We start from the raw sequence: 26981 nt of genomic DNA, 5'->3' as shown, positions 1-26981 counted from the left end.
GTCACTAGGGGCCAGGTCAGGTGAGTAGGGAGCATGAGGAATCACTTCAAAGTTGTTACCACGAAGAAACTGTAGCGTAACGTTAGCTCGATGTGCGGGTGCGTTGTCTTGGTGAAACAGCACACACACAGGCCTTCCCGGACGTTTTTGTTGCAGTGCAGGAAGGAATTTGTTCTTCAAAACATTTTCGTAGGATGCACCTGTTACCGTAGTGCCCTTTGCTCGCTGTCCCAGAACATGGACACCATATTTTTTTCCAGCACTGACGGTTACCCGAAATTTTTTTGGTGGCGGTGAATCTGTGTGCTTCCTTTGAGCTGACTGGCGCTTTGTTTCTGGATTGAAAAATAGCATCCACGTCTCATCCATTGTCAGAGCCGACGAAAAGAAAGTCCCATTCATGCTGTCGTTGCAAGTCAACATTGCTTGGCAACATGCCACAAAGGCAGCCATGTGGTCGTCTGTCAGCATTCGTGGCACCCACCTGGATGACACTTTTCGCATTTTGAGGTCGTCATGCAGGACTGTGTGCACAGAACCCACAGAAATGCCAACTCTGGAGGCGATCTGTTCAACAGTCATTCGGCGATCCCCCAAAACAGTTCTCTCCACTTTCTCGATCATGTCGTCAGACTGGCTTGTGCGAGCCCGAGGTTGTTTCGGTTTGTTGTCACACGATGTTCTGCCTTCATTAAACTGTCGCACCCACGAACGCCCTTTCGACACATCCATAACTCCATCATCACATGTCTCCTTCAACTGTCGATGAATTTCAATTGGTTTCACACCACGTAAATTCAGAAAACAAATGATTGCACGCTTTTCAAGTAAGGAAAACGTCGCCATTTTAAGTACTTAAAACAGTTCTCATTCTCGCCGCTGGCGATAAAATTCGATCTGCCGTACGGTGGTGCCATCTCTGGGACGTATTGACAATGAACGCGTCCTCATTTTAAAACAATGCGCATGTTTCTATCTCTTTCCAGACCGGAGTAAAAAAATCGGAGGCCTTAGAACTTGAATGCACCTCGTAGTAATCTGTCTTTTTGCCGAAGGCCCTTATCTCAATGGATTTCCCCATTTGCAGCCCGTATCTTCGCTAAGGTGATTCCCCGCCCGTGTCTACTCCGCTTACATACTTTTGTGACTACGTCACCTGTCCGCAACGCCACCGAACGGCGTCCAACGTTGGCAGAAGTCATAACGTTTTAACATACCATTGTATACAGATGGCGGTAAAGTCCGCCTCGTGTAGGAAGCCTGTCCAATTCCAGCCGTTCTGTGGTTCTCTCCATTAACCGCTGACAACCAATAAGATTCGTTTCCTTCCTAAGCGTCTAGTGTCGTGTTAACCTACACTATGTGATCAAAAGTACCCGGACACCTGGCCTCCATCGTTAATGCTGGAATTCAATAGGGTGTTGGCCCATCCTTAATCTTGATGACAGCTTCCACTCTCGCAGGCATACGTCCAATCAGGTGCTGGAAGGTTTCTTGGGGAATGACAGCCCATTCTTCGCGGAGTGCTGCACTGAGAAGAGGTATCGATGTCGGTCGGTGAGGCCTGGCACGAAGTCGGCGTTCCAAAACATCCCAATCGTTTTCTGTAGGATGCAGGACTGTACAGACCAGTCAATTACAGGGATGTTATTTTCGTCACCATAGGCTGTGCATTATGAACAGGTGCTCGATCGTGTTGAAAGATGCAGTCGCCATCCCCGAATTGCTCTTCAACAGTGGGACTCAAGAAGGTGCTTAAAATATCAGTGTAAGCCTGTGCCGTGATAGTGTCACATAAAACAACAAGGGGTGCAAGCCCCCACCATGAATAACACGACCAAACCGTAACACCACCGCCTCCGAATTTTACTGTTGGCACTACACAAGCTGGCAGATGACGTCCGCAGTGCATTCGCCATTCTCATACCCTGCCGTCGGATCGCCACATTGTGTACCGTGACACGCCACTGCACACAACTTTTTTCCACTGTTCAGTCATCCAATGTTTACGCTCCTTACACCAAGCGAGGCGTTGTCTGGCATTTACAGGCGTGATGTGTGTCTTATGAGCAGCCGCTCGACCATGAAATCCAAGTTTTCTCACCTCCCGCCTAACTGTCATAGTACTTGCAGTGGATACTGGTGCAGTTTGGAATTCGTGCGTAATGGTCTGGATAGATGTTTGCAAATTACACATTACGACCTTCTTCAACTGTTGACTGTGTCTGTGAGTCAACAGACGATGTCGGCCTGTACGCTTTTGAGATGTACTCTTCCACTTCACTATCACATCGGGAACAGTGGACTTAGGGATGTTTGGGAGTAAAAATAAACAATTTTTTTCAGCCTTCAGTTGCAAGGTAAACGAGTAAAAATTACCTTGCAACTGAAGGCTGAAAAAAAATTATTTATTTTCTGTACATTTCACAGTTCTTGTACGCGTTGCATTATGTTAAAGATTTGTATGTTTGGGAGTGTGGAAATCTCGCGGACGGACGTATGACACAAGTGACATCCAATCACCTGATCGTGATTTCCGCGGACCGGTCCATTCTGCTCTCTCGCGATGTCTAAGGACTACTGAGGTTGCTGATATGGATTACCTGCCAGTAGGTGGCAGCACAATGTACCTAATGCGGTAAACGTATGTTTTAGGGAGTGTTCGGATACTTTTGATCACACAGTGTACGTCATCAGTCTCTAGTCCAGCGACCAGAACTCGTGCCAGAAGATCTTCCCCTGTCTCTACAGTAGTCTCGTAAATTAAACTTTACATACGGCCCCCAAGTAGTAATCCATAGCAGCTATATTCTGCGATCGCGGCTTCCACACGGTTGCACCTCCTCGGTCTACACGTCTCTCACCGTATCGTCTGTTGAGACGTCTCCGAATCGCAAGTGAGAAGTATGGTGGTGTACCACCACGCTGGAACCATATTTCTTGACCGACATTCATTGGCACAGCTCCCAAGAACAGGTCAAATACGCTTTGTAGAAAGGTGAAGTATGCAGGACCAGGTAGGTTCAGTGGAAGGTGATATAGCTCAATGACATGACGGCCCTAAATACTTGCCCACACGTAAATACCGTACCGGTGCTGAATCCCTGAACATCCAAGATCGTTTTTGGCTGCGAAGGCGAGGGTGCTTTGCGAATTCAGAACACAGTGCCTGGTTAAGTTACATTCATCTGTGAACAGAACTCGACGTGGAAACAGGGGTGTGTCGATTCAGCAGAGCAGGAACCACGTGCAGAACGCAACGTGGTGTTGGAAATTCGGCTGGACCCATACCGTATGTCCTTTATAAGTGGTACGGATGTGGTTGTCGCTCACGTCCCCGACGGTACTGTGACGAACAGCCATTGCTCGCTCAATTGTACGAGTACTCGTTGACGGGTTCCCTTCAGCACGAATTTCAAATTCGGGCGTGCTGTTTTGCCGTGGAGCAGCCACACAGTCTTACCTCCTTACGATGAAGGTAGCTGTTTCTCGGAGTCGCCGAGTAGCTTGGGCAAAAAGCCAGTGGAATGTCGTACTACGTTGGGAAAAACGTTCGTGACACAGCCCACTAGCAGATCATCCGTTACCTTCAACTTCGCCGTAGACAAGGAGCATTCCTGTGTATTCCGTAAAAAGTGTCCAAAGAATAGAAAAGCAACTGAAATCACTCAACAGAGGAAAGTCCACTGGACCTCACGGGATCCAATTCGATTCTACACAGAGTGCGCGAAAGAACTTGCCCCCCTTCTAACAGCCGCAAGTCTCTAGAGGAACGCAAGGTTCCGAATGATTGGAAAAGAGCACAGGTAGTCCCAGACTTCAAGAAGGGTCGTCGAGCAGTTGCGCAAAACTGTAGACCTATATCTCTGACATCGATCTGTTGTAGAATTTTAGAACAGGTTTTTGCTCACGTATCGTACCATTTCTGGAAACCCGGAATCTACTCTGTAGGAATCAACATGGATTCCGGAAACAGCTGTCGTATGAGACCCAACTCGTTTTATTTGTTCATGAGACCCAGAAAATATTAGATACTGGTTCCCAGGTAGATGCCATTTTCCTTAACTTCCGGAAGGCGTTCGATACAATTCCGCACTGTCGCCTGATAAACAAAGTGAGAGCCTACGGGATATCAGAGCAGCTGTGTGGCTGGATTGAACAGTTTTTAGGAAACAGAACACAGCATGTTGTTCTCAATGGAGAGACGTCTACAGACGTTAAAGTAACCTCTGGCGTGCTACAGGGCAGTGTTATGGGACCATTGCTTTTCACAATATACACTCCTGGAAATTGAAATAAGAACACCGTGAATTCATTGTCCCAGGAAGGGAAAACTTTATTGACACATTCCTGGGGTCAGATACATCACATGATCACACTGACAGAACCACAGGCACATAGACACAGGCAACAGAGCATGCACAATGTCGGTACTAGTACAGTGTATATCCACCTTTCGCAGCAATGCAGGCTGTTATTCTCCCATGGAGACGATCGTAGAGATGCTGGATGTAGTCCTGTGGAACGGCTTGCCATGCCATTTCCAGCTGGAACCTCAGTTGGACCAGCGTTCGTGCTGGACGTGCAGACCGCGTGAGACGACGCTTCATCCAGTCCCAAACATGCTCAATGACGGACAGATCCGGAGATCTTGCTGGCCAGGGTAGTTGACTTACACCTTCTAGAGCACGTTGGGTGGCACGGGATACATGCGGACGTGCATTGTCCTGTTGGAACAGCAAGTTCCCTTGCCGGTCTAGGAATGGTAGAACGATGGGTTCGATGACGGTTTGGATGTACCGTGCACTATTCAGTGTCCCCTCGACGATCACCAGAGGTGTACGGCCAGTGTAGGAGATCGCTCCCCACACCATGATGCCGTGTGTTGGCCCCGTGTGCCTCGGTCGTATGCAGTCCTGATTGTGGCGCTCACCTGCACGGCGCCAAACACGCATACGACCATCATTGGCACCAAGGCAGAAGCGACTCTCATCGCTGAAGACGACACGTCTCCATTCGTCCCTCCATTCACGCCTGTCGCGACACCACTGGAGGCGGGCTGCACGATGTTGGGACGTGAGCGGAAGACGGCCTAACGGTGTGCGGGACCGTAGCCCAGCTTCATGGAGACGGTTGCGAATGGTCCTCGCCGATACCCCAGGAGCAACAGTGTCCCTAATTTGCTGGGAAGTGGCGGTGCGGTCCCCTACGGCACTGCGTAGGATCCTACGGTCTTGGCGTGTATCCGTGCGTCGCTGCGGTCCGGTCCCAGGTCGACGGGCACGTGCATCTTCCGCCGACCACTGGCGACAACATCGATGTACTGTGGACAACTCACGCCCCACGTGTTGAGCAATTCGGCGGTACGTCCACCCGGCCTCCCGCATGCCCACTATACGCCCTCGCTCAAAGTCCGTCAACTGCACATACGGTTCACGTCCACGCTGTCGCGGCATGCTACCAGTGTTAAAGACTGCGATGGAGCTCCGTATGCCACGGCAAACTGGCTGACACTGACGGCGGCGGTGCACGAATGCTGCGCAGCTAGCGCCATTCGACGGCCAACACCGCGGTTCCTGGTGTGTCCGCTGTGCCGTGCGTGTGATCATTGCTTGTACAGCCCTCTCGCAGTGTCCGGAGCAAGTATGGTGGGTCTGACACACCGGTGTCAATGTGTTCTTTTTTCCATTTGCAGGAGTGTATATAAATGACCTAGTAGATAGAGTCGGAAGTTCCATGCGGCGTTTCGCGGATGATGGTGTAGTATACAAAGAAGTTGCAGCATTAGAAAATTGCAGCGAAATGCAGGAAGATCTGCACCGGATAGGCACTTGGTGCAGGGAGTGGCAACTGATCCTTAGATAGACAAAATATAATGTATTGTGAACACGTAGAAAGAAGGGTCCTTTATTGTATGATTATATGATGGCGGAACAAACACTGTTAGCAATTACTTCTGTAAAATATCTGAGAGTATGCGTGCGGAACGATTTGAAGTGGAATGATCATATAAAAGTAATTGTTGGTAAGGCGGGTGCCAGGTTGAGATTCATTGGGAGAGACCTTAGAAAATGTAGTCTATCAACAAAGCAGGTGGCTTACAAAACACTCGTTCGACCTATACTTGAGTATTGCTCATCAGTGTGGGATCCGTACCAGGTCGGGTTGAAGGACGAGATGGAGAAGATCTAAAGAAGAGCGGCGCGTTTCGTCACAGGGGTATTTGGTAAGCGTGATAGTTTTACGGAGATGTTTAGCAAACTGAAGTGGCAGACTCTGCAAGAGAGGCGCTCTGCATCGCGGTGTAGCTTGCTCCCCAGGTTTCGAGAGGGTGCGTTTCTGGATGAGGTATCGAATGTATTTCTTCCCCCTACTTATACCTCCCGAATAGATCACGAATGTAATATTAGAGAGATTCGAGAGCGCAAGGAGGCTTTCCGGCAGTCGTTCTTCCCGCGAACCATACGCGACTGGAACAGGAAAGGGAGGTAATGACAGTGGCACGTAAAGTGCCCTCCGCCACACACCGTTGGGTGGCTTGCGGAGTATAAATGTAGATGTAGAACGTGTACCCAATCATGTTTACTGTATCGGAGACGCACAGGATTTGAGTAGGTCTCACAGCAAGGTAGACATCAAGTGATATAAGGTGACCGTGGTACGTGTCATTCCGTCTACTCTATAGCGTAGCAAAACAAACAACTCCGAGACTTTCCTCCGTCCTTGAGCAGACGCGGACGGGGACGCGTTACACACCTGAATTGAAACCGTGCTGGAACCATACATGGGATCCTATTCAAAACATTACGTCCTCACTGTCCTCTACAAGTCCTAGAATTACGGTATTTCCGAACGCCCTGTATTTATTTTTTTAACAGCCTGTAAGTCATACAAAATGAGATAATTTCGGACGCCCCGATTTTATGATGTTCAGTGCAAAATGACAAGTAAAGATAACGCATTAACACAGGTGTGTCCTTCCTGACCAGGCAAAGAAGTGGTTCAAATGGCTCTGAGCACTATGGGACTTAACATCTGAGGTCATCAGGCCCCTAGAATTTAGAACTACTTAAACCTAACTAGCCTAAGGACGTCACACAACACCCATCCCGAGGCACGATTCGAATCTCCGACCGTAGCAGTCACGCGGTTCCTGACTGAAGCGCCTAGAACCGCTAGGTCAAAACGGCCAGCCCAGGCAAAGAACACAATATCAAAGGTCAAGCAGTTAGTTCTTACTCATGCACAGATCTTCATTCACATTACTTTCTTAGTGCGGAGAGCAGTCGGAGAGAAGTTGCTCCATTGCCTCATTAACGAACCTCGATCATTTTTTTCCTCCAGTCGCTGGAGTTCTCTTCACCTAACTCCTGTTTAGTAATACGTTTCCCGATGTAACCTAAGCGTCTTTGTCTTGGTCATCTCCTTGGCCTTAGCGAATCCTACATCTGCAGTTACATCTAGACTCTGCACCTCAGCTTGTGATGTGTAGCGGAGTGATGTTTCTGTATCACTGCCAGTCCCCTCCCCCTTTCCCTCCTTTCCCGCTCCAGTCAGTAACCCAGAACACTGTCTAGTTATGGAGATTCGAGAGCCCAAGGAGGCTTTCCGGCAGTCGTTCTTCCCGCGAACCATACGCGACTGGAACAGGGCCACACACCGTTGCAGTCTATAGTGCCAGTGAAATTGAATTGAAAGTGATTTGTGTTACCGGCTACAGTACAATATCGATCTCAATAGCTAGTTTCGTAATGGAAAAAAATAAACGATATTCATATGTTGCAGTCTATAAACTGAAAGTAAGAGCACATGCAGAAGAACATGGAAGCAGAGCAGCTGAACGGCAACTCGACCCTCCACGAACAGAAAAAAGAACATTCATGATTGGCGGTTTAGTAAAGAAAAACTGAGAAAAATGAGGAAGACAAGTGTTCAAATAGAGGGGTGAATGGAAAATGGCCAAAAATGGAAGATGGCGTACTGGAATGGATTCAAGACCACCTTCAAAGTGGCACTGGAATTAATACAAAAATGACGCAAATACACACTCGTGAGGTAGCGCTAGACTGGAATGAATTGATTTCAAGGCTGGAGTTGGTTGGTGCTACAGGTTTATGAAACGTCATCAAATTAGCATGGGAACCAAATCGAAAATATCTCAGAACAAGCCACAAGCGTAGGAAGAGAAAATATTACCTTTCCAACGCTTTATTTTTCAACATCGAAAGAAAACCAGTGTGGAATTGAGTCTTATAGCGAGTATGGATGAAGCACCTCTGGCATTTGATGTGCCATGAAAGATGGTTAAGGTGTAACTTTAAAAACAAGTGGACGCGAAAAAATGCACTACGCTGTTGTCCTTCCTTGTTGTGCTAACGGGGCTAAACTTAATCGATTGATCATTCTCAGGAGCAAAACACAATTAATAAAACTTTCTGAAATATACCGTGAGGGCCGGCCATGGTGGCCGAGCGGTTCTAGGCGCTACAGTCTGGAACCGTGCGACCGCTAAGGTCGCAGGTTCGAATCCTGCCTCGGGCATGGATGTGTGTGATGTCCTTAGTTTAGTTAGGCTTAAGTAGTTCTAAGTTCTAGGCGACTGATGACCTCAGCCGTTAAGTCGAATAGAGCCATTTGAACCATCTGAATGGTGAATAAATGTAGGGGGGCGCACGGAACGACCCCTCCCCCCCCTCCCCCCCCCCCTCCAGGTCTTGAGGGGCGACCGCGTTGCCACCCTCGCCGCCCCCGCCAGTCAGCTCGCACGCTATTGATTCGTTTCTTTGGTCAGTCGACTCGGCTGAACCGGGTTATCGAGTAGTTGTAGTTGTCGTTTATTATGTAGCAAGCGCGACCGCGTCATCGTATTTAATACGTTTATTGTCTGGCACATGGATACCTACGAGGTAAGTCGCGGCCATTGTAGTGATGTTATGTCTGGCATTTGTTCGAGAAAAGTCGTGAATATTCGCTAATTTTTCAAGACAAGTAAACGAGCATAAACGACCTTAATCGTCGTGGTTCTGGTATGCAAGCGTTGTCTGTTTTTCGTTGATCTGACTATCCTGCTTTGCACACGCTGTACAAATCATTTGCTTGTCTACCTGCATCTGTTCCTACAGTGGAAAGTTTTTCAACTTTGCGACGTACCAAGACACGGCAGAGGTCGAAAATGGGGGAGGATCGACTTAATGGCTTAGCTCTGTTGAACACTCACCCTGACATTGATTGTCCTATTGACGATGCAATTAACCAATATACCAGGAAAAAATGGTTCAAATGGCTCTGAGCACTATGGGACTCAACTGCTGTGGTCATCAATCCCCTAGAACTTAGAACTACTTAAACCTAACTAACCTAAGGACATCACACACATCCATGCCCGAGGCAGGATTCGAACCTGCGACCGTAGAAGTCACGCGGTTCCGGACTGCGCGCCTAGAACCGCGAGACCACCGCGGCCGGCGTATGCCAGGAAGAATAGGCGCATAGAATTCATCATTTAAGGAAGAGAACCACAATTGAAACTTGTTTATAAGATGGCATTGTCTTGTATATGTGTACAATCAGTTTAAATATAACTTTTTTAAACTTTGCATGTGACTTTATTATTTTTTATTACGGTAAAAGTAAAGGTAGCTCAACTTATCTTCAGCGCCCTCTCCATGAGGTTTCTCTGCATCCGCCACTTGACGAGTCTACTATAAAATTATCGATTGATGTGTGTGGTACATCAGGAAAAATGCTTCATTGAAGAAGAGTTGTCTTCTTGCGCTAGACGAGTTTAGTAGTCATTCGAAAAATTGTTTGAAAGAGAAACTGAGGCCGGCCACGGTGACCGAGCGGTTCTAGGCGGTTCAGTCCGGAACCGCGCGACTGTTACGGTCGCAGGTTCGAATCCTGCCTCGGGCATGCATGTGTGTGATGTCCTTAGGTTAGTTAGGTTTAAGTAGTTCTAAGTTCTAGGGGACTGATGACCTCACATGTTAAGTCCCTGCGGCTGATCCCGGCGGAGGTTCGAGTCCTCCCTCGCGCATGGGTGTGTGTGTTTGTCCCTTAGGATAATTTAGGTTAAGTAGTGTGTAAGCTTAGGGACTGATGGCCTTAGCAATTAAGTCCCATAAGATTTCACACACATTTGAACATTTTGTTAAGTCCCATAGTGCTCAGAGCCATTTGAACCATTTGAGAAACTGAGACAGGAAAATACAGAGCTTGCTGTTATTCCGGAATACTTCACAACTGACTCCTATTGATGTTGTTTAAAGTGTATATGAGTGAGGGATGGAACAAATGGTTTGATGAATGAAATCCAACAAGGATTGACATCGAAGGGAGCTTTAAAATGACTTACAATGTGACAACTGGATAAAATAATCGTGGTCTAGAGTGAAAGAAGGCATTGTTGTTGAATCTATCAAGAAGTGCGGCGTATGTAACGCTCTCGACGGCAACGAATACCCTCGTATATATGAAGAGGACAACGATGAAGACGGAGAGAAAGAAGGAGGAGAAGAAGGAAGAAGTTCAGATGACGATTTTCAGAGATTTTAAAGATCAATATGTCAAAAATCCGCCTCAGTTGCGAAATGTTACTGGTCTTTACCCAGGTATCAGCTAGAGTAAACTAGCCTTCTTCAGAAGCATAAAATAAACTAATACATGGCATAATAAGGCACGGTCAAACATAAAAAGCTAAAGTACCGTGGTACCATGCATGTAAAGCTACGTTACTTAGCTGAGGAACAACCCCGGCCCCACTTCATGGAAAGCGGTCGGCTAGTCGCGGACGCTATGCTGGAGGACTTCAGCCTTTTATGTTTGACCGTGCCTTATTATGGCATGTATTAGTTTATTTTGTGCTTCTGAAGAAGGCTAGATTACTCTAACTGATACCTGGGTAAAGACCAGTAAGATTTCGCAACTCAGGCGCATTTTTGACACATCAATGTATCACAGTTGCTGACAGGGCTGCAACATATGAAAAATTCTTATATTTTAAAGATCAGTTCGGTTTTATAAACTACGAATTTTTTTATTCTAGTTTTCAATCTAGTAATAAAAAGGGTAAAAATGTTGTTTTAAAAATAAAAATTGTTTGAAAATTAAAGTACGTCTTACAGTTCGCAAAATACGGTAAGTGAACCTGTGACGGAACGCGCCGCTTTTCTTTGGACCTTCTTTATTTCCTCTATCAATTCACTACAGGTCGAAAAAAGTCGAGCAACATTAAGGTAACGGTCGAACGGAGGTTTTGTACGCTACCTTTGTACGTTGCCTTTCAACACCTCCTAAAAGTTTCTTCACGTCTTCACACTACCTGTGCGTAGGAAGTTAAATACATTAATGCAGTAGGTGAAAGTCGCGAGCTCTATCTTCTTACCTCGTGTTTTCTACTGAAAATGTCGTGCTTGTACTCTTGTTAACTGTACTATTACAGACATCGCCAAAACTTTATTTTATTTTATTGGTCCTGTGCGCAAGAAATATCTTACTTGGTCTTTCTGCTGCCGCTCCTTGATCTGCTGCATTCCATCATTTAACAAAAACATAAAAAAACCTATTGTTCATGCTGAGTGCAATTAATGTCCTGTATGGCGGCTCCTGCTGTTGCTGCGGGTGCTGCTGTTTACTACAACTACATATAATTCAAGAGAAAGGGTTTCGTCAAATATGAACTCGATAAATGATAACCCAAACACATAAACACTGTCTGTTGTCAGTAGTACGTATCCTACTGAGTGGAAGCAAAGTTTAATTCAACCTATACCCAAGACTGACAACCCTAAGTCGCCAGGTGACTACAGGCCGATCAGCATACTACCTGCAATATCTAAAGCCCTAGAATACATCGTCCATGAACAGCTGACGGATTACCTCAAAACTCATAACATCCATGACGAATATCAGTCAGGCTTTCGAAGGCACCATAGTACAGCAACTGCATTAATCAAAGCAAGTGATGGCATGAAACATGCTATGGACAGACGTGAAGCTACTATCCTAACACTGCTTGACTTTAGCAAGGCTTTTGACACAGTTGACTTTGATATATTACTAGTTAAAATGAAACAGCTGAATTTCCCAAACAGCGCAATACACTGGTTTGACAGCTACCTCAAAAACAGAAGATAACAAGTCATTTGTGGGTCGGAAAAGTCACCATAGGAAAACGTGCGCTCTGGAGTTCCCCAAGGCTCCGTCCTTGGTCCACTACTCTTCTCACTGTACATTAATGATATTTATTCAGTGATTCACTCCTGCAACTACCATCTATATGCCGACGACATCCAACTGTACATAAGTGCAAGCCCCAAGAACATTGCTGACGCAGTAGCGAGTGTGATCGCAGATCTTTGCTCTGTTTCTCGATGGGCACAGAACCTAGGTCTGAAACTAAACCCCAAAAAATCCCAGGTCATACTTATATCTCATTCAAAGTTAATCAGCCGGTACTTTAGCGAAACAGTCTCTCAAGTACTCCTCAATGGTACCCAACTAATATACCAAAAAAACAATAAAAGACCTTGGAATAATCTCGGATGAACACCTAAACTGGGAAGAACAGTCACAGCTTGCCGGAAATCGTTCTCCTTCCTACATGCAATTCAAAAATTTAGAAAAATATTTCCAACCCATGTTAAACAAAAATTAGTCCAAACACTAGTCTTGCCTAATCTTTACTACTGTGATGTAGTTTAACACGGCACAAATAGTGAAAATTCTAGACGCCTCGAGCTAGTGATGAATGCTTGCGTTAGATACGTGTGAAATATTCGGTTGTATGATCATATCAGTCCTTCATGCTCCCAACTAGGTTGGATACGCCCACATAAGGCACGCGATCTCCACACGATGTGCTTACTTCATCGACTTCTGAGCCACTGGCGCCCCGAATAATCTTCTCACATTAAACACCTATCATCATTCCACAATCGCAGTACCAGATCGGATACGTCTAGCATCTTGGCTGTACCTTTACATAAGACAAAATCTTTCTCCGTGTCATTCTCCATCTCAGCCATACGACTATGGAACGCGCTCCCCTGTGATCTGCGTCTTATCCAGAACCACTCAACATTCTAGAGGGAACTCAAAACTTACATATTAGGGACGGTATAGCCACCATTGTTGTGCCCTTCTCATCTCTTTCTTTCTCCTCTCCATCACAGCTTCGAATTTTACCATTATATTTCTCTTTTTCTAACCTATCTACCTCATATATCTCTTTCACCCCATTCTATCGACTTATGTCTCTGCTCGATGAGAATAACTCACAAGCTGCAAGAACATAACGAGAAAATTCCCAACTAACAATAGGATTGACATTCACAAAAGAAAAGTATGTTTACTTTCATATACATAGTCATTACTATTATTATTATTATTATTATTATTATTATTATTATTATTATTATTCTTGATTGTTATAATTATTTTTCGGTTGTTATAATTATCATTGTACTACTGTTATAATCTCTATTTTCTTCTTTAGCATCAAAACTGTATAATACGTTATGTGTCCTTAATGCTCTGTAGAAACTGTAACTCGTTCAATCTGAGTATGCCTGGTTAGGTGTAAGAGAGGGCCTGAAGGCCCTAATCTTGCCAGGTAAAATAAATGCATCAATAAACAAATAAATAAATAATTCTTTTTTTAAACTATATTCTGTAAGCGATTCTTTCTCATTCAATTCAAAACGCTAGAAGCTCTTTGAACAATCGCTTCGTATGTAAATCTGCCTCCAGTGGCATTAAAGCAATATTACAAATTAATCAAACTCTTGAATACATAGTAAAACAATTCCCTGACAATTACAAAAGAAATCAATGACAAAAATCAATACTTAATCTAACAATGGTTACCCCTTAAGAATTCAACTCCTATCATTATCAAAATTACCGCCTGCTGCTACGCACATACACAAACCCTTTTCTTTAAATTAATAAGCGCGCTGCAAATTATAAAAAATATCAGCTCAATACCAAATCCCGTGTCGCTGCTGGTGGACACGGCAGTACGGCAGCTCGGCGACGACCCCTCGCCCTACACACGTACGCACCACAGCAGGCGGGCTCCTACACCGGCCTCCAAACTGCCACCAGTTAATCCGTGCGCTGCGAGGCGCGACAACAACATCTTAGATTCCAGAGCTTGTGTATGCTGACGGTAGCCAACCTTTACATCCTATGAGAGTATTGCCAACTCTCAATTGTATGTGTCCCACCATTTTTTCTTGTGACTTTAGTCGTTCGCTGCAGACTGAACATTCACGACGGGGAGGTTAAGTTTCATCTGTGCGTTTTTGTGGTGCTAGCCGTACGTTTTAGATAGTTACAGCAGCGTCATCGCGATAAGGTCGGGAGAGCCGTTAGCAGTGGCTAGACAAGCGGACAGAAACAGACGAGTGGTGGGGTCGTGAAATGTCGGTAGCACTCTAGTCTGGGCCCTTCAGCGACCAAATGGATTCAGAGTGAAAGGCGGCGCTGATGGACTGAGCGATCACGGAGGACCACGCCCATCGCTCTCTACAGGGCGGGCTGTCGCAGCTGCCGGCTGTTAGGGCGGGCAGATTCTGTTTACGTAAAAGACCCCTTCACGCCGAAGCCACCACGAGCGAGCGGGAATGTTCCCTGGTCTAAATACTAGCGTTCGGTCGCGTTCGGTTCGCGGTCACTCCGTTTCAGTTGTGTTCCGCCGACTGTCGGCCTTTTAGCGAATCATCCAAAATGGTTCAAATGGCTCTGAGCACTATGGGACTTAACGTCTGAGGTCATCAGTCCGCTAGACTTGGAACTACTTGAACCTAACGTAAGGACGTCACACGCATCCATGCCCGAGGCAGGATTCGAACCTGCGACCCTAGCGCGGTTCCGGACTGAAGCGCCTAGAACCGCAGCGAATCATCAAAAGGACTTGGCGTCCTCTACGCTTCGGCGCTAGATTTATAGGAAGCTTTATTCTGCTATCTTGCCTACTTTTGTTGACGTGAATAGCCTGAGAGATAGAATATTCCGAAGGCGTAATAAAGTTTTGAACATGGTCGCGTGATCAGCGGCAGTTTAGAAAGTAAAATTAAAGCATTAGCAGCCCTCGGTCAGAAAAAGGGGTCTTTTGACATAGGTTTCGGTACTGCTATGAGTACCCTCATCAGAAGTAAGAAATTCAAATTAGCGCATAACATAATTACAAAATTATTGGAAAGAAAAAAAAATTAAGTTAAAGAACTAACTCGTAGTATAAAAAGAAACAGTACTTACATTCTGTCACTAAAGCTTTATCGCTTAGAATGAGCACCACATCTGCACACACAAGTCGCCTAATTCCCGTAAATTGCAGGGAGGGCGTTGATGAGCTCTGACAATCTGATAATCAACATCCCTAATGTGTTCTATTGCGTTCACATCTCGAGAGCTGTGTTCCTCGAATCACTCTATCACACTCCTAACCTCATGACGTGCCACATTATCTTCCTGAAAAATCTCAACCGGCCGAAGTGGCCGTGCTGTTCTAGGCGCTGCTGTCTGGAACCGCGAGACCGCTACGGTCGCAGGTTCGAATCCTGCCTCGGGCATGGATGTATGTGATGTCCTTAGGTTAGTTATGTTTAACTAGTTCTAAGTTCTAGGGGACTGATGACCTCAGAAAGTCCGCATCTCGTGGTCGTGCGGTAGCGTTCTCGCTTCCCGCGCCCCGGTTCCCGGGTTCGATTCCCGGCGGGATCAGGGATTTTCTCTGCCTCGTGATGGTTGGATGTTGTGTGTTGTCCTTAGGTTAGTTAGGTTTAAGTAGTTCTAGGGGACTGATGACCATAGATGTTAAGTCCCATAGTGCTCAGAGCAATTTGAACCATTTGACCTCAGAAATTGAGTCCCATAGTGCTCAGAGCCAATTTGAAAAATGTCAGTGTCTCAAGAAACAAGTGAGGAGGAGGAGGAGATTCTGTTTAACGTCCCGTCGACAACGAGGTCATTAGAGACGGAGCACAAGCTCGGATTACGGAAGGATAGGGAACGAAATCAACCGTGCCCTTTGGAAGGAAACATCCCGGCATTTGCCTGAAGCGATTTAGGGAAATCACGGAAGACCTAAGTCAGGATGGACGGCCGCGGGTTTGAACCGTCGTCCTCCCTCATGCGAGTCCAGTGTGCGCCACCTCGCTCGGTTCGTCATGAAGGGGTGGACGTGGTCTGCAACCAGCTTCACGATACTCCTTGGCTGTCACGGTGCCTCGCACGACCTCCACTGGACCCATGGATGCCTACGTGAGTCTTTTTTTTTTTTTTTTGTCATCAGTCTACTGACTGGTTTGATGCGGCCCGCCACGAATTCCTTTCCTGTGATAACCTCTTCATCTCAGAGTAGCACTTGCAACCTACATCCTCAATTATTTGCTTGACGTATTCCAATCTCTGTCTTCCTCTACAGTTTTTGCCCTCTACAGTTCCCTCTAGTACCATGGAAGTCATTCTCTCATGTCTTAGCAGATGTCCTATCATCCTGTCCCTTCTCCTTATCAGTGTTTTCCACATATTCCTTTCCTCTCCGATTGTGCGTAGAAGCTCCTCATTCCTTACCTTATCAGTCCACCTAATTTTCAACATTCCTCTATAGCACCACATCTCAAATGTTTCAATTCTCTTCTGTTCCGGTTTTCCCACAGTCCATGTTTCACTACCACACAATGCTGTACTCCAGACGTACATCCTCAGAAATTTCTTCCTCAAATTAAGGCCGGTATTTGATATTAGTAGACTTCTCTTGGCCAGAAATGCCTTTTTTGCCATAGCGAGTCTGCTTTTGATGTCCTCCTTGCTCCGTCCGTCATTGGTTATTTTACTGCCTAGGTAGCAGAATTCCTTAACTTCATTGACTTCGTGACCATCAATCCTGATGTTAAGTTTCTCGCTGTTCTCATTTCTACTACTTCTCATTACCTTCGTCTTTTTCCGATTTACTCTCAAACCATACTGTGAACTCATTAGACTGTTCATTCCGTTCAGCAGATCATTTAATTCTCCTTCACTTTCACTCAGGATAGCAATGTCATCAGCGAATCGTATCATTGATATAATTTCACCTTGTACTTTAATTCCACTCCTGAATCTTTCTTTTATTTCCATCATTGCTTCCTCGATGTACAGATTGAAGAGTAGGGGCAAAAAGCTACAGCCTTGCTTTACTCCCTTCTTAATACGAGCACTTCGTTCTTGATCGTCCACTCTTATTATTCCCTCTTGGTTGTTGTACATACTGTATATGACCCGTCTCACCCTATAGCTTACCCCTACTTTTTTCAGAATCTCGAACAGCTTGCACCATTTTATATTGTCGAACGCTTTTTCCAGGTCGACAAATCCTATGAACGTGTCTTGATTTTTCTTTAGCCTTGCTTCCATTATTAGCCGTAGCGTCAGAATTGCCTCTCTCGTGCCTTTACTTTTCCTAAAGCCAAACTGATCGTCACCTAGCGCATTCTCAATTTTCTTTTCCATTCTCCTGTATATTACTCTTGTAAGCAGCTTCGATGCATGAGCTGTTAAGCTGATTGTGCGATAATTCTCGCACTTGTCAGCTCTTGCCGTCTTCGGAATTGTGTGGATGATGGTTTTCCGAAAGTCAGATGGTATGTCGCCAGACTCATATATTCTACACACCAACGTGAATAGTCGTTTTGTTGCCACTTCCCCTAATGATTTTAGAAATTCTGATGGAATGTTATCTATCCCTTCTGCCTTATTTGACCGTAAGTCCTCCAAAGCTCTTTTAAATTCCGATTCTAATACTGGATCCCCTATCTCTTCTAAATCGACTCCTGTTTCTTCTTCTATCACATCAAACGAATCTTCACCCTCATAGAGGCATTCAACGTATTCTTTCCACCTATCTGCTCTCTCCTCTGCATTTAACAGTGGAATTCCCGTTGCACTCTTAACGTTACTACCGTTGCTTTTAGTATCACCAAAGGTTGTTTTGACTTTCCTGTATGCTGAGTCTGTCCTTCCGACAATCATATCTTTTTCGATGTCTTCACATTTTTCCTGAAGCCATTTCGTCTTAGCTTCCCTGCACTTCCCATTTATTTCATTCCTCAGCGACTTGTATTTCTGTATTCCTGATTTTCCCGGAACATGTTTGTACTTTCTCCTTTCATCAATCAACTGAAGTATTTCTTCTGTTACCCATGGTTTCTTCGCAGCTATCTTCTTTGTACCTATGTTTTCCTTCCCAACTTCTGTTATGGCCCTTTTTAGAGACGTCCTTTCCTCTTCAACTGTACTGCCTACTGCGCTATTCCTTATTGCTGTATCTATAGCGTTAGAGAACTTCAAACGTATCTCGTCATTCCTTAGAACTTCCGTATCCCACTTCTTAGCGTATTGATTCTTCCTGACTAATGTCTTGAACTTCAGCCTACTCTTCATCACTACTATATTGTGATCTATGTCTGCTCCTGGGTACGCCTTACAATCCAGTATGTGATTTCGGAATCTCTGTCTGACCATGATGTAATCTAATTGAAGGGAAGGATAGGGAGCGAAATCAACCGTGCCCTTTGGAAGGAACCGTCCCGGTATTTGCCTGAAGCGATTTAGGGAAATTAAGGAACATGTAAATCAGGATGGACGGACCCGAGTTTGAACCGTCGTCCTCCCGAATGCGAGTCCAGTGTGCGCCACCTCGCTCGGTGCGTCATGAAGGGGTGTACGTGGTCTGCAACCAGCTTTCCGATACTCCTTGGCTGTCACGGTGCCTCGCACGACCTCCACTGGACCAATGGATGCCTACGTGAGTCTTACCCAGAGCATAATGGAGCCGTCGCCAGTTGTCTCCGTCCCGTACTACAGGTGTCAAGGAGCAGTTTCCTGGCAGACGACGGATTCGCGCCCTCCCATCGGCATGATGAAGAAGGTATCTGGATCCGTCAGACCGTACAACGCTGTGCCACTGCGTCAACGTCCAGTGCCGTCAGCCAAGTGCCCATTTCAGCTGTGTCGTTAACATTGGAACATGCGCGTGTGGTCGGCTGTGGAGGCCCATCATTAGGAGTGATCGCTGCACTGTGAGTTCAGACACACTTGCACTCTGCCCAGCATTGAGGTCTGACGCTAGTTCCGCCACAGTTCGCCGCCCCTCCTGTTTTACTATTCAGGCCAGCCTACGACATCTGCAATGAGGGGTGGCCTCCCAATCCCACGACGTCCGGATGTGGTCTCACCTTGGTTTCGCCACAGATTGAAGACACTCACCAAAGCATTCCTCGAACACCCTATAAGCCGTGCAGTTTCCAAAATGCTCGTGCCGAGCCGCCGGACCACCACAATATGCCATCGTTCAGACTCAGACTTCCCCTTTCCACGAACGGACAGCACACTCATTGACACTACACGCACCGTGCGTGTGTCTGACTTGCAGTCATTCTTGGCCGGGTGACGCTGCCATCGCCTGGACGGGCTTACATCGATAGTAGGTCAATGGTCATAACATAATCAGTGTCTACGGTAAATTTAAAATTTTATTCATAGCTTTCAAACAGTAGCTGTGAAACATGTTTTAAGAATAGAAATAATCAGGGGCCAGCTGCATTTATTTTTATTAAATTAACTATTTAGAATATACACATCCGGCCATTAAAATTGCTAAACCACGAAGATGACGTGGTACAGGCGCGAAATTTAACCGGCAGGAAGAAGATGCTGTGTTATGCAAATGATTAGCTTTTCAGAGCATTCACACAAGTTTGGCACCGGTGGCGACACCTACAATGTGCTGACATGAGGAAAGTTTGCAACCGATTTCTCATACAAAAAATCAAATCGCTCTGAGCAATGTGGGACTTAAAATCTGTGATCATCAGTCCCCTACAACTTAGAACTACTTAAACCTAACTAACCTAAGGACATCACACACATCCATGCCCGAGGCAGGATTCGAACCTGCGACCGTAGCGGTCACGCGGTTCCAGACTGAAGCGCCTAGAACCGCACGGCCACACCGGCCGGCATTTCTCATACACAAACACCAGTTAACCGGGGTTGCCTGATCAAACGTTGTGATGCCTCGTGTAAGGAGGAGAAATGCGTACCATCACGTTTCTGACTTTGATAAAGGTCGGATTGTAGCCTATCGCGATTGCTGTTTATCGTATCGCGACATTGCTGCTCGCGTTAGTCCAAATCCGATGACTGTTAGCAGAATATGGAATCGGTGGGTTCAGGAGGGTAATTCGGAACGCCGTGCTGGATGCCAACGGCCTCGTGTCACTAGCAGTCGAGATGACAGGCATCTTATCCGCACAGCTGTAACGGATCGTGCATCCACATCTCCATCCCTCAGTCAATAGGTGGGGACGTTTGGAAGACAACAACCATCTGCACGAACAATTCGACGACGTTTGCAGCAGCATTGACTATCAGCTCGGAGACCGTCGCTGCGGTTACCCTAGACGCTGCATCACAGACAGGAGCTCCTGCGATGGTGTACTCGACGACGAACCTGGGTGCACGAATGGCAAAACGTCGTTTTTTCGGATGAATCCAGGTTCTGTTTACAACATCATAACGGTCGCATCCGCGGTGAACGCACATTCGAAGCGTGTATTCGTCATGGCCATACTGGCGTATCACCTCGTGTGATGGTATGGGGAGCCGTTGGTTACACGTGTCGGTCACATCTTATTCGCATTGATGACTCCATTGAACAGTGAACGTTACATTTCAGATGTGTCACGACCCGTGGCTCTATCCTTCATTCGATCTCTGCGAAAACCTACATTTCAGGAGGATAATGCACGACCACATATTGCAGGTCCCGTACGGGCCTCTCCGGGTAGAGAAAATGTTGGACTGCTGCACTGGCCAGCACATTCTCCAGATCTCTCACCAATTGAAAACATGTGGTGAATGGTGCACGAACAACTGGCTCGTCACAATAAGACAGTCACTATTCATGATGAACTGTGGTATTGTGTTGAAGCTGCATGGGCAGCGGTTCCTGTACACGCCATCCAAGCTCTGTTTGACTCAATGCCCAGGCGTATCAAGGCCGTTATTACGGCCAGAGGTGGTTGTTCTGGGTACTGATTTCTCAGGATCCATGACCCAAATTGTGTGAAAATGTAATCACATGTCAGTTCTAGTATAATATACTTGTTCAATGAATACCCGTTTATCATCTGGATTTCTTCTTGGTGTAGCAATTTTAATGGCCAGTAGTGTAGTAAATTTATTTTAAATAATGACAATTGATGTTGTTTCTGTTCTAAGCACGATGTTTTTTGCGATTTGTACAGCTTCGGTACTTCTGCGAAGGGCTCAGCATCACCACCGACAACACTCTGCATCCCACCCTGCGAGAATCGCGCAACCATCGCTCGCAGTGAGAACAGAGCGCCTCAGACACTGCCAGCTACCAAGTCAGTCTGCACAGAGATCAGCTGCGTCTATCGCAATACCTCTCCCTTCCACCGCTGCTTCCTCACTCGCTCCACGCTACGTTATAACGACTTCCCTGTGGCACGTGGCAGTGGGGACGGATTTCGGTTACCCCGGGTTTCTCAAATTTAGCTCGTTCCGTAGTCGTTATCGATTACGTAAAAATGGATAACGATCAACAGATAATCTTGTTTTCTCTGACGTTCAAAGAGGTAAAATCCCAGAATCATCGCAGAACATAATTTTTCACCAATATACCCCTCGGCGGTTCTGGATAGTTTGGGAAGCCACAGACCTCTTCTTCGTCATTACACAGTTAGTGTCGAACGGACTAACTATAATAAACAGTAAATATTATCATTCTTAAATTCCCAATCAATCAGTTATTGTCAAACCACAAATGCGCAACACTAAGAAATAGGTGGAATGCTCCCGCTCCATTAATACTTTCGCTGCTGTCTGTCTGTTGAGAATGTCCTGCTCTTCCAGATAAGTATATCAAACTTTTATCCAGCACTAACACGCCAGCTGAAGCACAGCAGTGCCGATGGGGTCAACTTCAGGTTCCGAGGGCTGAACATTTATTAATTTGATTTTATGTACTGAATAGGCTACATCCACGAAACACGGAAATGTTAATTTGCATAACATGCATTATTGGGCAACTGAAAATCCATGTTGGTTGCGGCAAGTTGCACACCAAAAACCGTGGTCGGAGAATGTATAGTGTGGGACTGTGGAAGACAGAATTATAGGCCCCTATTTCATTGAAGGAATTCTTAATGGTAGGAAGTACACCACATTCCTGGAAGAAACATTAGGTCTGTTATTGGAAGAAATACCTTTAGGAACAAGGAACAGAATGTGGTATGAACACGATGGGTGTCCGGCACATTTTTCCCTGATGGCTAGAATCTTTGGATTGGACGCGGAGAAGATGTTTCGTGGCCGGCTCTTTCGCCAGACTTGACGCCTCTGGATTTTTACTTGTGGGGATTCCTAAAACGGTATTGTTTATAAAGACCTTCCAACTACACCTGAAGATATGCGAGAGAGAATTGTCAGAGCATGTGCTAAGTGTCTTTGTGATAAGGAACGTCATTCAATCCATGATAAGAAGATTGCAGCTCTGCATTGATACCAATGCTCATGACTTCTAACACCTTCTGTAAATGAACGTTCATGCCACCTTTGTGACCTTCGTTGACGTTTTAAACGCCTTACTGTCACACATCATTGGATTCGTCTCGACAGCCGCTATCGGTAAATACGTACCAAACTATAGCATCCCATTAAAAAAAAAGAAACAAAAACCAACATCATATTATGGCCCCCGTTGTCCTATGCAACTTTATTCCTACAAACTTTTCAGCTCATAACATACTTTCGGAGTTATTCTTTGTGGCTATCGTTAATGACTCACCCTCTATATTCCAGGCCACTGAAGATGCCTTGCAAAGAATAAAGGCGTAACGCATATGGCACAAACACTATGTTTTATTCAGTTGTGATCAGACTGTCACAAAGCAAAAATTCTCAGCTACGTTTCGGAGTTTTAGGTGGCATGCCAAACAAGTCTTGAAAATGGCTAGGAATTCTAGACGCTACACGCTATGTTTAACACGGGATACTTTCAAATAACTTGCATGAGTACCTGTTCACGTGGGGTGGCTTGCAGCCAGACGTTGTATAGAAAGCATTATAGAACAAGATTCCCACCAGAAAAAAGGGCAGTCACAAGCTGACCGCACTGGCTGCCAACAACGAACCCGATACGGTTCGTGAGTTCGCAGGTAGAACCGGGAAACCACAGGCAACTGGAGGAGGGGCAGACAGAAGGAGAAAGACTCTCCACTGAGGAAAAGAAATTAAGAGAAAGACTGACTCTCCTGACCACAGGCCGAAACGATTGAAATAAACAACGTTCCGCGCATTCAGCCGTATGTGTAGGTGTAGTCTGCAGACCTGTGTTAATTGCAGTAGCATCTGGTGGAATACTGATGGCGGTGAGCGCACACTTCGATTTAAACTGAGTACATTAAGATTTTGCTAAAGTTGCGCGAATTTGATGCTAATAAACTTCTTAAATTTTCTGAAGTAAGTTTTTCAAGTGCAAATTTACTTTACTTTACGTCTTTTGGTCACAAACCTTTCGTCAACAAATTACCGTTTTCGCTCTATAATGACCATATTCAAATCTGTTTAATAAGAACAATGTCCTAATGTACTGCAGTCATAGTGGCACCATCAAATCTTAAATGCAAAATCAGCACCAGCATCGTCAGATTTTCAAGTGCTATATCACTGATATCCCCATCATCATCATCATCAGCAGCAGCATCTTTCTTTCGAGGATTAGACTGTTGCTGGTTCCGAACGTACAAACAGAATCATTCCAGTCTGTCTCCAGATCTTCCAATATCTCTTTCCGCATTCGGCTTTTAGTTCAGGATCTTCTGACGAATTCTGTGATGGCATCCTTATGAGCTGCAGTCTCCAATCTTCACGATGTTTATGAATCTTTTAATTCATGCAGAAAATATTTCATTCTGCTATTTCGTTTCTAATCATATCTCTTCTTATGCAGCTCTTCGTATTTCTTAGGAACCTTGTCTCTGCTGTTTCAATATATATATATATATTTTTTTTACAATCGTATTGACCAAACAGGATCACACTGAAAACTTCTTCCTTTGTTGTTGTTTCCTATTTTTCCAGTGTTCTCTCATTTACTCTGCATGAAGTCTCTTCTTTTCTTCTGTCCATGTTATTCTCGATTTATTATTTCTTCTGCTTTGAAAGCCTTCCAAACATAGTATTATATTTTTAAAACTGTTTCTTTCTGCGATTTCTGATTCTTTGATGTTGTTTCTTTCTAGATCTTTCCTTACTTCTGTAATTCATGCGATTGTCGATTTCTTCTTCCAGGAATATCATAGTATCCAGAAATATAATAGTATTTATACCATTCAGTAGAAGTGTCCAAAAAAGTTTAATCTTCGTTTGGCCATTACTTCAGATATTTTCTCTATATTTTTGTAGATCTCCTCATTACTTCTTATGTTCCAACCATCTGCTGTTTTCATTGCACCCATTATTTTTCTAATAATCCTTCTTTCTGGTACCTCTAGTTTGTCCATCTTATTGTTCATCGTTAGGCACTTAGATCCATATAAACATTTATTTTTATTTATTTATTTATTGTAGTAACCTAGGGTTTCGCTTCCATAGGATGATACAGGAACCGCTATTATTTTATAGAGTTTCATGGTGGTTTCTTTTTGTACTTTACGGCCCATTGTTCTGCTAATGGTATCACAGACAGCAGGGAATTTCGTTATTTTGTTTTCAGTATCAGAGTCAAAATCAAAATTTATAGCACAGCCTAAATAAGAGAATTATGACAATTATTTAAAACTGAATTATCCAAAACAATTTTCGATCTTACTGGATTTTTCCTAGGAAGGCCGCTTTCTTTTTTTGGTAGAAACTTTTGAAGTTGTACATGTTGCAAATTTCGTCCAGCTGGTATTCTGATCTTTGGAGGTCATCTTCATTCTTTTGAATAATAACGATGTCATCAGCAGACAAAAGTACATTCAGGTATTATCATACGTTATCTTACTTCCTTTGTTTACTTTACTTGCGAAGAATGAAGTCAGTGTAGATATTAAAAAGGATACGTGGTAGTCCACGCCCTTGTCTAACACCTTGGTCAGTAAAACCAATGTGCACTCCGTGTGCATAGCGGGTGGAGTCATTCCTGATGTGGAAAGGGTCCTCCCGGATGCCATGTAGAGCACAGGGTGTAGCCAACTACAGGTGGTTGCTCACGTCGGTACCGATGATGTGTGTCGCTTTGGATCAGAAGAGAGTCTCTCTGGTTTCGAGCGGCTAACAGAAGTGGTAAAGGCTGCCAATCTTTTTTGCAAAATGAAAGCAGAGCTGACCATTTGCAGTATAGTCAACAGGACCGATTGCGGACCTCTGGTACAGAGCCGAGTGGAGGGTCTGAATCAGAGTCTCCGACGGTTCTGTGACTGTGTTGGCTGCAGAATCCTCGACTTGCGCCAAAGGGTGGTTGGGTTTCGGGTTCCGCTGGATAGGTCAGGTGTCTACTACGCAGGAGGCGGCTACACGGGTAGCAGGGGCTGTGTGGCGTGGATTATGCGGATTTTTAGGTTATAGGGTCTCGGGAAAACACATGAAGGGTGCACGGCTAACACGGGAAGAACGTAGACACAGGAACCATTGGTATAGCAGTTTTAAACTGTTGTAGCTGTGTTGGGAAAGTACCATAGCTCCAAACGCACTGAAACCTGGCTCAAGGCGGATATAAGTTCAGCCGAATTTTTTGCAAAGAATCTAACAGTGTTCCGAAAGGATAGGCTAAACCCGATTGGTAGTGGAGTGTTTATTGATGTCAGAAGTAGTTTAACTTGTCGCGAAATTGAAGTAGATTCTTTCTATGACCTAGTATGGAAAGAGGTCATTGTTGGTAACCGGAATAAAAGAATAATAGGATCCTTTCACTGACTTCCCAATTCAGATGATACATTTGCTGAAAGGTTCAAAGAAAACTTGAGTTTGATTTCAAACACATACCCCACTCATATGATAACAGTTGGTGGGGACTTTAATTTACCCTCGATATGTGGGCGAAAATACATGTTTAATTCCGGAGGTACGCATGAAATATTACCCGAAATTGAGCTAAACGCATTCACTGAAAATTATTTCGAGCACTTAGTTCATGAGCCCACGCTAATAGTAAACGGTTGTGAAAACACAATTGACTTCTTAGCAACAAATAATTCAGAGTTAATAACGAGCATCAAAACCGATTCAGGGATTAGTGAACACAGGGTTGTCGTAGCGAGATTAAATATTGTAATCCCCAAATCCTCGAAAAATAAGCGAAAAATAAACCTATTCAAAAAAGCGGATAAAAATTCACATGACGCCTTCCTAAGAGACAACCTTCATGCATTCCAAATTAATAAGTGTAGACCAGATGTGGCTTGAATTCAAAGAAATAGTATAGGCGGAAATTGAGAGATTTATACCAAATAAACTAGCTAACGACGGATCTCATCCTCCTTGGTACACAAAACGGGTTAGAACATTGTTGCAGAAACAACGAAACAAACATGCCAAATTTAAACAGACGGAAAATCCCCAAGATAAGCAATCTTTTGCAGAAGCTCGAAATTTAGCGCTCACTTCAGTGTGAAATGCTTATAATAGTTTCCACAACGAAACTTTGTCTCGAAACCTGGTAGAAAATTCAAAGAGATTCTGGTCGTATGTGAAGTATGTTAGCGGCAAGAAACAATCAACGGCTTCTCTGCGCGATAGCAATGGAGATACTATCGTAGGCAGTGCTTCCAAAGCAGAGTTACTAAACACAGCCTTCTCAAATGCCTTCACAAAATAAGATGAAGTAAACATTCCATAATTCGAATAGAGAACAGCTGCCAACATGAGTAACGTAGAAGTAAATATTCTCTGAGTAGTGAAGCATCTTAAATCGCTTAATAAACGCA

General features: G+C 44.9%; 1 protein-coding gene across 1 annotated transcript in view; it reads left to right on the top strand.

Annotated features, from left to right (window-relative positions):
• The window catches only part of LOC126293241 (collagen alpha-5(IV) chain-like), a 117696-nt gene extending 96313 nt beyond the window's left edge, over window positions 1-21383 (top strand). The window contains exon 4 of the mRNA XM_049986359.1: window positions 21294-21383. Within this exon, the coding sequence (XP_049842316.1) occupies window positions 21294-21383 (90 nt within the window). The remainder of the gene's footprint in view (window positions 1-21293) is intronic.
• The last annotated feature ends 5598 nt before the right edge of the window (window positions 21384-26981 follow it).

Source organism: Schistocerca gregaria, chromosome 10 (assembly GCF_023897955.1).
Source record: "Schistocerca gregaria isolate iqSchGreg1 chromosome 10, iqSchGreg1.2, whole genome shotgun sequence".
Classification (NCBI taxonomy): domain Eukaryota; kingdom Metazoa; phylum Arthropoda; class Insecta; order Orthoptera; family Acrididae; genus Schistocerca; species Schistocerca gregaria.
Note: the sequence above shows the minus strand (reverse complement) of the source record. Positions and strands in the feature narration are given on the sequence as shown.